The sequence below is a fragment of the Hyperolius riggenbachi genome, chromosome 2, assembly GCF_040937935.1.
Source record: "Hyperolius riggenbachi isolate aHypRig1 chromosome 2, aHypRig1.pri, whole genome shotgun sequence".
NCBI lineage: Eukaryota > Metazoa > Chordata > Amphibia > Anura > Hyperoliidae > Hyperolius > Hyperolius riggenbachi.
The window spans coordinates 364,298,340-364,313,746 of NC_090647.1; the positions used below are offsets into that span (position 1 = coordinate 364,298,340).

At 43.2% G+C, this 15,407-nt stretch overlaps 1 protein-coding gene across 3 annotated transcripts in view; it reads left to right on the plus strand.

Moving 5' to 3' along the window:
• PHTF1 (putative homeodomain transcription factor 1) overlaps positions 1-15,407 on the plus strand; it is a 302,980-nt gene that overhangs the window by 165,445 nt on the left and 122,128 nt on the right. For all 3 annotated transcript variants that reach the window (XM_068269713.1, XM_068269715.1, XM_068269714.1), the window contains exon 8: positions 180-350. In XM_068269713.1, coding sequence (XP_068125814.1) covers positions 180-350 — 171 coding nt within the window. The remainder of the gene's footprint in view (positions 1-179; positions 351-15,407) is intronic.

Sequence of the window (15,407 nt, forward strand, 5' to 3'; positions counted from 1 at the left end):
CATTTTCATGTAGTTTTATGGTTTAGTTAGTGTGCAGTTGTAGATGAGCTGCTTTTGCATAACAAATAAAAAAGTTCCCATCAGGCTACTGTAGTATATTTATGCATATTAGTTTTAATTAGTGTTTAGGTTTGCTGAATTGGGTGATCTATGAATATGTCATCCTTGTGTTTTGGTAGAATGAATCGAGACAAAATGGTAATGGGATGTCAGAAGATCTGACAAGCGAGGGTGATATGGACACCAAGAATGACTGCTTGTCCCAGAGAAGTGTAGAGGGAGCTTCAAGCGATAATGGTTTCACTCTAACAAGAAGGATCCGGAATTCAACTGTCACTACTAGATCTCAGGTTCATTTTATTATAGTCTTTGTGACATATTTGCTTATTTTAAATTATATGGTTTTAAACATTCTCCCATAAATATTTTTGCTAAAAAGCATGCTGATTTAGTGAGTATTTTACCTCTATTTCTCTTTTACCTATTACTCTCATTCTGGGTTTTTTTTTTGTTTGTTTTTTTTTTTACTTTTGCAAGCCACAAGCACTGATGTTTTCAGGTTTGGGTTTTAGATATTATTCAGCCTTAGTTCAAGTTAAATGGTTCCTCCCAGAAACTGACCATATTCCATTGTAAGAACTTAAGACTATGGGCTTTGGCAGTGATAAGATGGTGAGCAGCTTTAGAGGGCAGTTAGTGGCATGACTATATACTCAAAGTGTTGGGGCTTTATATAAATGCGTAGTAATATTACTGCAGTGCACAGACTCTTGTGCATTGTACATAAATCATTTTTGTGTTCTCTTTTATTACCTGATTTTCTTAATTTGCAAAGTTGTCTTCCTGCGCCAGTGTTGCTTGCCTGAGAAAACAGAAAACCTTTAAGACATCCAAACTATTCACCTATTTTTTTAAACATGTTTATTGAGAACGGTAATCAATGCCTTGATGCATACATTAATTATCAATAATATGCAGATAAAGCAAGTCACAAGAGCATATGTCACATACATCAAGCGTAAAATCAGTGAAAGAATTTGATTGCACAGGAATATTTTAATCTAACTAATAGCAAGGCTGGTAATATAGTAAGCATACCTAATTTAACAGTATAACCAACAGCAATAGGCTGTTGTACAAGTAACAAAAATATATTAGCTGCTAAACTCAAAGTATTGCAACCTTACAGTGACTTAATGTATTATAGTACAAGGTATATTGGTTATAATCTGAGCCTTATTGATAGGAAGCATTCGGGGAGAATCCATCCAGGATAGCCATACTTTTTTTAAATTTTAGATGGGCAACCTATATGTAAGTATACTTTTTTAACCTTCTTACTGCTCTGCCCGAGTTATCTTGTTTTATATAACTTGGGGCAGGGCTGCCACTGCCGCCTAAACTTGGGCTGCCTGATGCACAGTGGCAGGGAGTGCTTCACATTTACCTGATCCAGGTGCAGGATTCACTTTCCACTTGCAGAATAGGCTCTCCTCTTCCACCACCAGGATTGGCTCACCTCTTCCACCAACGAGTGGGCTGCATTGCCGACACGTCAGTGTTACAGAGCCGCTTGGTGGTGGAAGAGGAGATCAACTCTGTAATGCTGACATCCTCCCTTTGGGTCCCAATTAGAGATGTCGCGAACCTCCGATTTTCGGTTCGGGAACCCTGTTCGCGAACCTCCGCGAAAGGTTCGGTTCACGAACCGCAGTAGACTTCAATGGGGAGGCGAACTTTGAAAATTTTAAAAAATTCTCCTGGCTAGAAAAATGATAGAAAACATGTTTCAAGAGCTCTAATACCTGGAGGCACACCTGATTGAGTGAAATACACATCACTGCTGGAGGACCCACCCTCCCTCCCTCCTCCAAGCAAGGTCCTTATATCATTTGACTCAGTTGTCTGCCTACACTAATTAGTTATGGGACAGCTGCTACACACTCTGCTAGGGAGATTTTAATTAGCCTCTTGTGGGTCTCCTCCCTCCTCCCTCCCTCCTCCCACCTCCCTCCTCCCTCATCCCACCTCCCTCCTCCCTGGGAGGTGGGAGGAGGGAGACCCACAAGAGACTAATTAAAATCTCTGTAGCAGCTGTCCCATAACTAATTAGTGTAGGCAGACAACTGAGTCAAATGGTATAAGGACCTTGCTTGGAGGAGGGAGGGTGGGCGGGTCTCCAGCAGTGAGAGAAGTGTGTTTCGCAATAATATGTCTGCTGACAGTGATATGGAGGGTCAAAGTTTTGCTCAATAGAGCATTATGGGGCGAATCGAACTTCCGCAAAAGTTCACCTGATGCAGGCGAACGCGAACCCCCAAAGTTCGCCTGGAACCGTTCGCGACATCTCTAGTCCCAATCACAGCATATCATGTGATCAGGACCCAGAGGAGGATGTCAGCATTACCACGCTGTTCAGTGGTTGAAGAGGAGAGCCGATGCTGGTGTTGGAAGAAGATCTGCTCCCTGCAAGGGGAGAGCAAATCCTGCATCTAGATCAAGTAAATATCAAGAACTCCCTGCCGCTCTGCATTGGGAGAGTCAAAAAATAAGTGGCACTGTAAAACACACACACAAAAAAAATAGGCAGTCTGAAGGTTAATAAAGAGGAGTTATTTTATTGATACTCATAATCCAAGCAACTACTGTTGGGGCTCATGGTGGGTACCAGATGGACGAACCATAAAAAGGGTATGTCTCAGGATGGTGTCTAGCACTACCCCTTGTCTACAAACTATTCCCCTATTCAATTACTATTTTCTTTAGGAAGCCAGGAAGGAACTGGGAGGGGACATCAGCTAGCCAGTATACACATTTTATGGAACTCGCCTGGCGGGTATCGGAACCTAAAATCTCAGCCGACATTGCAGGGCTGAGGCTGTACCGAAATGGCGCTATTCTGCAGGCTAGCAATGCATTCCGTTGCTATACAGGAAGCAGAAGCCCAGCAAAGTGGCGTGGGAGTGAAATCATGCAGTGAGCCAGGTGAGAGAGGAGAACAAAGCTGTCAGCCAAGTGGCCAAGGGGAGTCAGGAGCTGCTGTACTTGGATTCTCAGCAGTGGGTCATTATTGGCCACTTCAGCCAAATTTATGTCTACACACATCCAATCTTGATTGGCCAATTTTACCACTTCCATGTAGTATGAGAGCTTACCCACACAATCTCTTCAAAGTATTCAAAACTTGTTGGTCCTCATACTACATGGAAGTGGTAAATTGGTCAATCTGTCATGAAGCAAATCCCCATGATTTACCGGTAACCCTTTTCTGTTGAACGTAACCACTTGAGGACCGTGGGCTTTACCCCCCTTAACCCATTCGCATTCCGTCGTTTTCACGTGAGAAATGTTCACCTCCCATTCATTAGCCTATAACTTTATCACTACTTATCACAATGAACTGATCTATATCTTGTTTTTTCCGCCACCAATTAGGCTTTCTTAGGGGGGTACATTTTACTAATAGCCACTTTACTGTAAATGCATTTTGACAGGAAGAATAAGAAAAAAAATTGAAAAATTCATTATTTCTCAGTTTTCAACCATTATAGTTTTAAAATAATACATGCCTCCATAATTAAAACTCACGTATTGTATTTGCCCATATGTCCCGGTTATTACACCGTTAAAATTATGTCCCTATCACAATGTATGGCGACAATATTTTATTTGGAAATAAAGGTGCATTTTTTCCATTTTGCATCTATCACTATTTACAAGTTTAAAATAAAAAAATATAGAAATATTTCATCTTTACATTGATATTTAAAAAGTTTAGACCCTTAGGTAAATATTTACATGTTTGTTTGTTTTTATTGTAATGTTTTTTTTTATAGTAAACATTTTATTTGCGTAGTTTTGGGAGGGTGGGAGGTAAACAATAGATTTATAATGTAAATGTGTGTTAATTTTTATTTTTTTTTACTGTCAGTTGTAGTATTACTTTTTGGCCACAAGATGAGGGCCATGAGTTTGTTTACATGACGTCACTCTAAGCGTAACACACGCTTAAAGCGACGCATGGGGGAGGTGACAGCCAGAAAAAGCGAAGCTTCCGAGAGAAGCTGTCGCTTTTTCTGCGGGTGAGAGGAATCAATGATCGGGCACCATAGCCCGATACATTGATTCCGTGGCTACCGAATCCGCAGCCGGGAGTGCGCGTGCACGCGCGCGATCGGCCGCGGGAGCGCGCGGTAGCGCGCATGGTTCCTGGGCGTAGATTCTACGTCCAGGAACCAAAATAGGTTAAGGACCAGGCACTTTTTTTCCATTCAGACCACTGCAGCTTTCACGGTTTATTGCTCGCTCATACAACCTACCACCTAAATGAATTTTGGCTCCTTTTCTTGTCACTAATAAAGCTTTCTTTTGATGCTATTTGATTGCTGCTGCGATTTTTACTTTTTATTATATTCATTAAAAAAGACATGAATTTTGTCAAAAAAATGATTTTTTTAACTTTCTGTGCTGGCATTTTTCAAATAAAGTAAAATTTCTGTATACATGCAGCACGAAAAATGTGGACAAACATGTTTTTGATTAAAAAAAACCCCATTCAGCCTATATTTATTGGTTTGGGTAAAAGTTATAGCGTTTACAAACTATGGTGCAAAAAGTTAACAAAAAGTAAACACGGCACTTGGGAGGTGATCGGACATCGGATCTGCGGGCGATCTATTGGGGTGGGTGGGTGATCAGATTGCCCGCAAGGGGCAGGTTAGGGGCTGATTGATGGGTGGCAGTGACAGGGGGTGATTGATGGGTGATTGACAGGTGATTGACAGGTGATCAGTGGGTTATTACAGGGAAGAACAGATGTAAATATTGCACTGGCGAATTGATAAGGGGGGGTCTGAGGGCAATCTGAGCGTGTAGGCAGGTCATTGGGTGCCCGCAAGGGGCAGATTAGGGTCTGATCTGATGGGTAACAGTGACAGGTGGTGATAGGGGGTGATTGATGGGTAATTAGTGGGTGTTTAGGGTAGAGAACAGATGTAAACACTGCACTTGGGAGGTGATCTGACGTCGGGTCTGCGGGCGATCTATTGGTGTGGGTGGGTGATCAGATTGCCTGCAAGGGGCAGGTTAGGGGCTGATTGATGGGTGGCAGTGACAGGGGGTGATTGATGGGTGGCAGTGACAGGGGGTGATTGATGGGTGATTGACAGGTGATCAGTGGGTTATTACAGGGAAGAACAGATGTAAATATTGCACTGGCGAATTGATAAGGGGGGGGGGGTCTGAGGGCAATCTGAGCGTGTAGGCGGGTTATTGGGTGCCCGCAAGGGGCAGATTAAGGTCTGATCTGATGGGTAACAGTGACAGGTGGTGATAGGGGGTGATTGATGGGTAATTAGTGGGTGTTTAGGGTAGAGAACAGATGTAAACACTGCACTTGGGAGGTGATCTGACGTCGGGTCTGCCGGCGATCTATTGGTGTGGGTGGGTGATCAGATTGCCCGCAAGGGGCAGGTTAGGGGCTGATTGATGGGTGGCAGTGACAGGCGGTGATTGATGGGTGATTGATGGGTGATTGACAGGTGATTGACAGGTGATCAGGGGGATAGATGCATACAGTACACAGGGGGGGTGTCTGGGGGGGGGGGGGGGGTCTGGGGAGAATCTGAGGGGTGGGGGGTGATCAGGAGGGAGCAGGGGGTAGTTTAGGGAATAAAAAAAAAATAGGGTTGACAGTGATTGATGGGTGATTAGGGGGGTGATTGGGTGCAAACAGTGGTTTGGAGGGTGGGCATGGGGGGTCTGAGGGGTGCTGTGGGCGATCAGGGGGCAGGGGGGGGGGGAAATCAGTGTGCTTGGGTGCAGACTAGGGTGGCTGCAGCCTGCCCTGGTGGTCCCTCGGGCACTGGGACCACCACGGCAGGAGGCAGCCTGTATAATACACTTTGTAAACATTACAAAGTGTATTATACACTTTGTATGCGGCGATCCGGGTGCTAGTAACCCGCCGGCGCTTCCGAAAGGCTGGAGGGTTAGAGCGCAAGGTGGGCGGAGCCAGTCCCCGGCGGCCGATCGCGTCACGAATGACGCGATCGCGCCGCCCATGCCCCTACAAGGACCACCGCCTCTGGACATGAGCTGGTCCTTGTGGGATCCACTTTCCGGCCGCCCCTGTGCAGTGGGCGGTCGTTAAGTGGTTAAAATAAGTTTTTGTTTTTTTTTAGCAAACCGTTTTTTGTTTGATCATCAAGGTGATCACATAGGACACATGCTTAGAGCGACGCATGGGGGAGGTGACAGCCAGAAAAAGCGAAGCTTCCGAGAGAAGCTGTTGCTTTTTCTGCGGGTGAGAGGAATCAATGATCGGGCACCATAGCCCGATACATTGATTCCGTGGCTACCGAATCCGCAGCCGGGAGTGCGCGTGCAACGCGCGCGATCGGCCGCGGGAAGTGCGCAGTAGCGCGCATGGTTCCTGGGCGTAGATTCTACGTCCAGGAACCAAAATAGGTTAAGGACCAGGCACTTTTTTTCCATTCAGACCACTGCAGCTTTCACGGTTTATTGCTCGCTCATACAACCTACCACCTAAATGAATTTTGGCTCCTTTTCTTGTCACTAATAAAGCTTTCTTTTGATGCTATTTGATTGCTGCTGCGATTTTTACTTTTTATTATATTCATTAAAAAAGACATGAATTTTGTCAAAAAAATGATTTTTTTAACTTTCTGTGCTGGCATTTTTCAAATAAAGTAAAATTTCTGTATACATGCAGCACGAAAAATGTGGACAAACATGTTTTTGATAAAAAAAAACCCCATTCAGCCTATATTTATTGGTTTGGGTAAAAGTTATAGCGTTTACAAACTATGGTGCAAAAAGTGAACAAAAAGTAAACACGGCACTTGGGAGGTGATCGGACATCGGATCTGCGGGCGATCTATTGGTGTGGGTGGGTGATCAGATTGCCCGCAAGGGGCAGGTTAGGGGCTGATTGATGGGTGGCAGTGACAGGGGGTGATTGATGGGTGGCAGTGACAGGGGGTGATTGATGGGTGATTGACAGGTGATCAGTGGGTTATTACAGGGAAGAACAGATGTAAATATTGCACTGGCGAATTGATAAGGGGGGGGGGGGTCTGAGGGCAATCTGAGCGTGTAGGCGGGTGATTGGGTGCCCGCAAGGGGCAGATTAAGGTCTGATCTGATGGGTAACAGTGACAGGTGGTGATAGGGGGTGATTGATGGGTAATTAGTGGGTGTTTAGGGTAGAGAACAGATGTAAACACTGCACTTGGGAGGTGATCTGACGTCGGGTCTGCCGGCGATCTATTGGTGTGGGTGGGTGATCAGATTGCCCGCAAGGGGCAAGTTAGGGGCTGATTGATGGGTGGCAGTGACAGGCGGTGATTGATGGGTGATTGATGGGTGATTGACAGGTGATTGACAGGTGATCAGGGGGATAGATGCATACAGTACACAGGGGGGGTGTCTGGGGGGGGGGGGGTCTGGGGAGAATCTGAGGGGTGGGGGGTGATCAGGAGGGAGCAGGGGGCAGTTTAGGGAATAAAAAAAAATAGGGTTGACAGTGATTGATGGGTGATTAGGGGGGGTGATTGGGTGCAAACAGTGGTCTGGGGGGTGGGCATGGGGGGTCTGAGGGGTGCTGTGGGCGATCAGGGGGCAGGGGGGGGGGGAATCAGTGTGCTTGGGTGCAGACTAGGGTGGCTAGAGGGACCACCACGGCAGGAGGCAGCCTGTATAATACACTTTGTAAACATTACAAAGTGTATTATACACTTTGTATGCGGCGATCCGGGTGCTAGTAACCCGCCGGCGCTTCCGAAAGGCTGGAGGGTTAGAGCGCAAGGTGGGCGGAGCCAGTCCCCGGCGGCCGATCGCGTCACGAATGACGCGATCGCGCCGCCCATGCCCCTACAAGGACCACCGCCTCTGGACATGAGCTGGTCCTTGTGGGATCCACTTTCCGGCCGCCCCTGTGCAGTGGGCGGTCGTTAAGTGGTTAAAATAAGTTTTTTTTTTTTTTAGCAAACCATTTTTTGTTTGATCATCAAGGTGATCACATAGGATCACAGGATCAGATAACACATTGACTGATGTCTGATCGCTCTCAGATGCCGAAGCTGTGACTTGCAATGTGGCCTGGAAGAAAGGAACATGCAAGGAAAGTGGCTCAGTAGGTTAATATTCTAGCACCACGAGGTATGTGCTGCAGGAATGTTAATTTGCGTGCAGTGACAGAGAGGTTAATCAATACATGACTGTATATCTGTAAAGTACACATACAGCAAGCTGGTTCTAAAACATTATTTTATAACATTTGGGTAATGGGAATCTGATCTGCCACATGTATGTGAAGAGGGTAAAGCACCTCCATTATTTTTCACACAGTTGGCCTGATTTACTATAATTATTGAAAACCATGAATGCTTACACCAAAGCTGAAGCAAAAATAAACATAAGATATAATGAATTGTATGTGTAGTACAGCCAAGAAATAGAACATTAGTAGCAAAGGAAAGAGTCTTATAGTTTTTTTTCAGTACAGAAACCCACTGGGTCAAATATAGCCAGGTCGAATAAACTTTTACCCTGGATCACACTAGGAACTTTATAGCTCTTACTGGTAAACCTACATTTATTTATTTATTGTATTTATAAAGTGCCAACATATTACGCAGTGCTGAACATTAATTTAGGTTACAGACAATATTTAGGGGTGACATACAGGAATACAAGAAAAACAGATCACACAGCACAGTATGAGTTCCAGGTAATGCTTAGCCAGTCACTGGATAGAGCATGGAGATTAGGCAAGTTAGGGTCACTCAGATGCATAGCATGGGTTCACAGTAATGGAGGTGCAAGATCAGGTAGGACACAAAAGGAGGAGGACCCTGCCCAAATGCTTACAATCTAGAGAGGAGTTTAATGAGTTTACCTCAGGATCTACTGATAGACATCTTGTTGCACTAGACTGTATGTGATTCCAACGTCTTTGTGTCATTTGCTAACTGGTATATATGTGTACTCATTTAACTATTTTGGCGTGTTATGTATTATAGTGTACCTTGCAATACTTGGATTGGTTGTGATCATTCATGCTTTTTCTACTTTGTCTTTTGTAAACTATTTCTATATTTTTGGAATATACATTGCAATGTAATCAGCATGGTGTGCGTGTCTGTGTAAATATTGTGGTCTAAGGATCTTGTCCATTGCTCTCTGGAAAGTAACTGGTGCATTTTGTAGCCCAGAAGGCATAATTCTTTACCGAAATAAGCCAGATGGTGTTACAAAGGCATTCTTTTTCCTTAGCAGAGTTCGTTAATGTCAACGGTTGTTATGTATTGGGCCGCACCTAACCGAGCTTACTGTATCTATTATTGGCATGGGATAGTTATCAAACTTGGTTACTGTGTTAAGTTTTCTGAAATCACAAAATCACCAACTTCCATCTAGTTTGGGTACAAGGACAATGGGAGTGGGCCAATCTCGCTTCAATGACACCTTGTTCTAACATTTTCTTTGTGTCTTCTGTAATTGCTTCCCACTTGGCCTCAGGGATTCTATAAGGCCTCAACTTAACCCGCTCCTCTGGCTCTGTGACCATGTCATGGTGTCAGGGGGGAGCTTTCCTGTGCTGTAGCACCCCCAAAATTTTTATTAGCACCCTGATAGCAACGGCACCCCCAGCCACCACAATCTGCAGCATCACACTGTCACAAGTAGGTCCAGGACTCACTTGCATAGCTATGAGTCTTTTGCTCCCTCGCCTCCTGCTGGCTTCCTCCCGCTCAGTGTAGTGCAGACATAGCAGGGAGCAGCTAGTTATTTTATGGGATTTTTTGGTCCTACCCATGACCCATAATGGCCACACCCACATTACAGTGTATGACCACGCCTTGCTGCAGTGCCTAGCTACCTTACCAGCAGATCCAGCACCTGTCTAGCACACTCACTACAAAAATCTTGGAGCCGCTCCTGCATGTTGGGTTGTCTGGTCTGAAGTAACTGAAAAAAAATTATATATATTTGTTTATTTTTAACAGTAGTTCAGTCTCGTTTTTGTATACTGAATAAAGACTATCCTGTCCTGCATCTGAGTCACATAACACATCTGTGTGGAGTTTTCTCACTGTCCAGCAATCCTCTGGGGGGTCTCTCATAAAGCAACTCATAGGGAGAAAAGACAGTGGAAGACTAAGGAATCTCTCTAATGGCAAACATCAGGTGTTCAGATGTGTAAATTTGGCCAGTCGTGCTTTTCTGCCACAACTGGCCGAAATAACACAGCCGAGAACAGAGCGAGTGGAAAGGACAGCAGTGGTGCCCATGGTCCACATGAGGCTGATGAAAGCACCAGGTAAGTATAAATAATCATCTCAGGTTTCCTCTAAAGAGTCCAGTACCAGCTCCCTTCTGGTTAAGGTTAGCTCTAAGTCTGGTTCTAATGTTACCTTGTATTTAAAGTGCATGATGCTTAAGTTTGATATGGAGTGGAAATCTCAACACTCCAGTGAGCTTCTTTAATGTCCCTCTGGTCTTCAAAAATCAAATTAGTCTCCTGGGTCTCACTAGCCGAATCCACAGAGGAAAGGCAGCAAACTATAATGCATTGACAAGCACATTTGGTCCATAAAAATGTATTCTATCTACCAGTGTCATTAATTGCTATGAAAATGTATTTGCTTTTATCAATCCTGAATTTAGTAGGGCTTTCAAATTGAAATGACTGGAAAACAATGAGTGACTGTTCCTCCCCAAATATTGTAAATGAAATATAAAATATCTCACAATATCATGTGCCAGAAAGCAACTCAGTCCAGAAGATATCTTGCTCATTATCCTTTTTATTTGCAGTGTAATTACAGTGCTATCATTATTTAAACAGAAGCATAATTTACTTGCATACTTCAATTTCCTAAGGGAACAAATGCATTAATTTTTCATGACATAGCCATTCGGTTCGTCAGCTACTTAAAGGGTGACCGAACTTGTCACACAAAGATTATTATACAGGAAGTAAGTTTCTCTTTGCACACCACATTTGTCTGAATATTTAATAAAACCCATACTTAAATTTCCTTCAGCAGACTAAATAATTCTGGCATAAACAAACACAATGTATTTATTTATTGAAGACATCTTGAGCTCTTGTTTATTTAAAGTGTTTATTAATCTTAAGTCCAAAGAAATTCTATTCAATGTTGTGTGTTTTAGACACAAAACAACATTTCTTGGGACCCTTACATGAGTGTTTATAAGGGTGCAATAAGGGATAATTAGCCCTAGGCAAGGGTTAAAGGTTGGAGTTAACCACTTAAGGACCACAGTCTTTTCGCCCCCAGAGCCTTTTTTTCCATTCAGACCACTGCAGCTTTCACGGTTTATGGCTCGGTCATACAACCTACCACCTAAATGAATTTTACCTCCTTTTCTTGTCACTAATACAGCTTTCTTTTGGTGCTTTTTGATTGCTGCTGCGATTTTTAGTTTTTATTATATTCATCAAAAAAGACATGAATTTTGTCAAAAAAATGTTGTTTTTTAACTTTCTGTGATAAAATTTGTCAAAGTAACATTTCTGTATACATTTTTGTCCAAATTTATTGTGCTACATGTCTTTGATAAAAAAAAAAAAACATTCAGTGTATATTTATTGGTTTGGGTAAAAGTTATAGCGTCTACAAACTATGGTGCAAAAAGTGAATTTTTCCATTTTGAAGCATCTCCGACATTTCTGAGCACCTGTCATGTTTCATGAGGTGCTAAAATTCCAGGATAGTATAAATACCCCCCAAATGACCCCATTTTGGAAAGAAGACATCCCAAAGTATTCACTGAGAGGCATAGTGAGTTCGTAGAAGATTTTATTTTTTGTCACAAGTTAGTGGAAAATGACACTTTGTGACAAAAAAAAGGAAAAAAAAAAGTTTCCATTTCTTCTAACTTGCGACAAAAAAAAAATGAAATCTGCCACGGACTCACTATGTTCCTCTCTGAATACCTTGAAGTGTCTACTTTCCAAAATGGGGTCATTTGTGGGGTGTGTTTACTGTCCTGGCATTTTGGGGGGTGCTAAATTGTGATCACCCCTGTAAAGCCTAAATGTGCTCATTGGACTTAGGGCCCCTTAGCGCAGTTAGGCTGCAAAAAAGTGCCACACATGTGGTATTGCCGTACTCAGGAGAAGTAGTATAATGTGTTTTGGGGTGTATTTTTACACCTACCCATGCTGGGTGGGAGAAATATCTCTGTAAATGACAATTTTTTTATTTATTTTTTTTACACACAATTGTCCATTTACAGAGATATTTCTCCCACTCAGCATGGGTATGTGTAAAAATACACCCCAAAACACATTATAATACTTCTCCTGAGTACGGCGATACCACATGTGTGGCACTTTTTTGCACCCTAACTGCGCTAAGGGGCCCAAAGTCCAATGAGTACCTTTAGGATTTCACAGGTCATTTTGCGACATTTGGTTTCAAGACTACTCACGGTTTAGGGCCCCTAAAATGCCAGGGCAGTATAGGAACCCAACAAATGACCCCATTATAGAAAGAAGACACCCCAAGATATTCCATTAGGAGTATAGTGAGTTTATAGAAGATTTTATTTTTTGTCACAAGTAAGCGGAAATTGATTTTAATTGTTTTTTTTTTCACAAAGTGTCAAATCCTAAAGGTACTCATTGGACTTTGGGCCCTTTAGCGCAGTTAGGGTGCAAAAAAGTGCCACACATGTGGTACTGCCATGCTCAGAAGAAGTAGTATAATGTGTTTTGTGGTGTATTTTTACACCTACCCATGCTGGGTGGGAGAAATATCTCTGTAAATGACAATTTTTTTTTTTTTTACACACAATTGTCCATTTACAGAGAGATTTCTCCCACCCAGCATGGGTATGTGTAAACATACACCCCAAAACACATTATACTACTTCTTCTGAGTACGACGATACCACGTGTGACACTTTTTTGCAACCTAGGTGCGCTAAGGGGCCTAACGTCCTATTCACAGGTCATTTTGAGACATTTGGATTCTAGACTACTCCTCACGGTTTAGGGCCCCTAAAATGCCAGGGCACTATAGGAACCCCACAAGTGACCCCATTTTAGAAGGAAGACACCCCAAGGTATTCTGTTAGGAGTATGGTGAGTTCATAGAAGATTTTTTTTTTTTGTCACAAGTTAGCGGAAATTGACACTTTGTAAAAAAAAAAAAACAATACAAATCAATTTCCACTAACTTGTGACAAAAAATAAAATCTTCTATGAACTCATCATACACCTAACAGAATACCTTGGGGTGTCTTCTTTCTAAAATGGGGTCACTTGTGGGGTTCCTATACTGCCCTGGCATTTTAGGGGCCCTAAACCGTGAGGAGTAATCTTGAACCCAAATGTCGCAAAATGACCTGTGAAATCCTAAAGGTACTCATTTGGGCCCCTTAGCGCAGTTAGGCTGCAAAAAAGTGCCACACATGTGGTACTGCCGTGCTCAGAAGAAGTAGTATAATGTGTTTTGTGGTGTATTTTTACATATACCCATGCTGGGTGGGAGAAATATCTCTGTAAATGACAAATATTAGATTTTTTTTTACACACAATTGTCCATTTGCAGAGAGATTTCTCCCACCCAGCATGGGTATGTGTAAAAATACACCACAAAACACATTATACGATTTCTTCTGAGCACGTGAGTACCACATGTGTGGCCCTTTATTGCAGCCTAGGTGAGCTAAGGGGCCCAACGTCCTATTCACAGGTCATTTTGAGGCATTTGTTTTCTAGACTACTCCTCACGGTTTAGGGCCCCTAAAATGCCAGGGCAGTATAGGAACGCCACAAGTGACCCCATTTTAGAAAGAAGACACCCCAAGGTATTCCGTTAGGTGTATGGTGAGTTCATAGAAGATCTTATTTTTTGTCACAAGTTAGTGAAAAATGAAACTTTGTGAAAAAACAATAAAAATCAATTTCCGCTAACTTGTGACAAAAAATAAAATCTTCTATGAACGCTTCATACACCTAACAGAATACCTTGGGGTGTCTTTTTTTCTAAAAAGGGGTCACTTGTGGAGTTCCTATACTGCCCTGGCATTTTACGGGCCCAAAACCGTGAGTAGTCTGGAAACCAAATGTCTCAAAATGACTGTTCAGGGGTATAAGCATCTGCAAATTTTGATGGCAGGTGGTCTATGAGGGGGCGAATTTTGTGGAACCGGTCATAAGCAGGGTGGCCTCTTACATGACAGGTTGTATTGGGCCTGATCTGATGGATAGGAGTGCTAGGGGGGTGACAGGAGGTGATTGATGGGTGTCTCAGGGGGTGGTTAGAGGGGAAAATAGATGCAATCAATGCACTGGGGAGGTGATCGGAAGGGGGTCTGAGGGGGATCTGAGGGTTTGGCCGAGTGATCAGGAGCCCACACGGGGCAAATTAGGGCCTGATTTGATGGGTAGATGTGCTAGGGGGTGACAGGTGGTGACAGGAGGTGATTAATGGGTGTCTCAAGGTTGATAAAAAGTTATTTAACTATATTCAATGTCAAGCAGGAGCGACTAAAGCAAATAAAATTCTGGGATGCATAAAATGGGAAATAATATAATGAGATGCTAATCTATTACTCCTTCTGTATTCAGTAAGTCACTTGTGAGGCCACATCTGGTGTATAGGATATGCATGGTTTTGGGCACCATACTATGGGAAGGACATTGACATTCTAGAACAGGAACAAAGACAGGCAACTAAATTAATCAGAGGGATGAAAAGTCTCACTTACCAAGAAACTTTGGACAAACTGGGCTTATCTAGCTTGGAAAAAAGATGACTGAGAGATGACCTGCTTAACATGTATAAATACTGTACATCCAAGGGCAATATAAATGCTTGGAAAATAAGCTTTTTATTCCTAGGTCTATACAAAGGACATGATCTACGCATAGAGGAAAGGAAATTTTACCACCTGTTTAGAAAGGGGCTCTTCACAATGAACTACTTCCAGAGTAGTTTTTATCTGAGAAGAGTTAAGGTTTTAACACACCTTTGATGGATGTGGCCCATTGGGTATTGGGGTGATATCACTGCGGCAGGCTGCACAAAATAAAGTCAGCTGTGAAGCTGACAACGCACCCTGCTGCTATGCAGGGGGCGAAGGGACAACAGAGCTGTGCGTTTGTGATGTCACATGGCATGGCAGGTGAGAGGAGTGCACAAAAGGATCAGCCATCGCTGGTGGTAAGTTGATCCGCTGGATCACTTGTGGGTCACTGTACACTCGCCTGATTATCAGCCGATATGGTTGTTACCAGCCGCCTCAGCTGACTTTAATCAAGTGTGTGCACAGGGCTTAAAATTGCATGCATATTCTGATTGTTGTTTCCTCCTTCTGGTGTGGAGGCATTGTCTCCTGTTGCT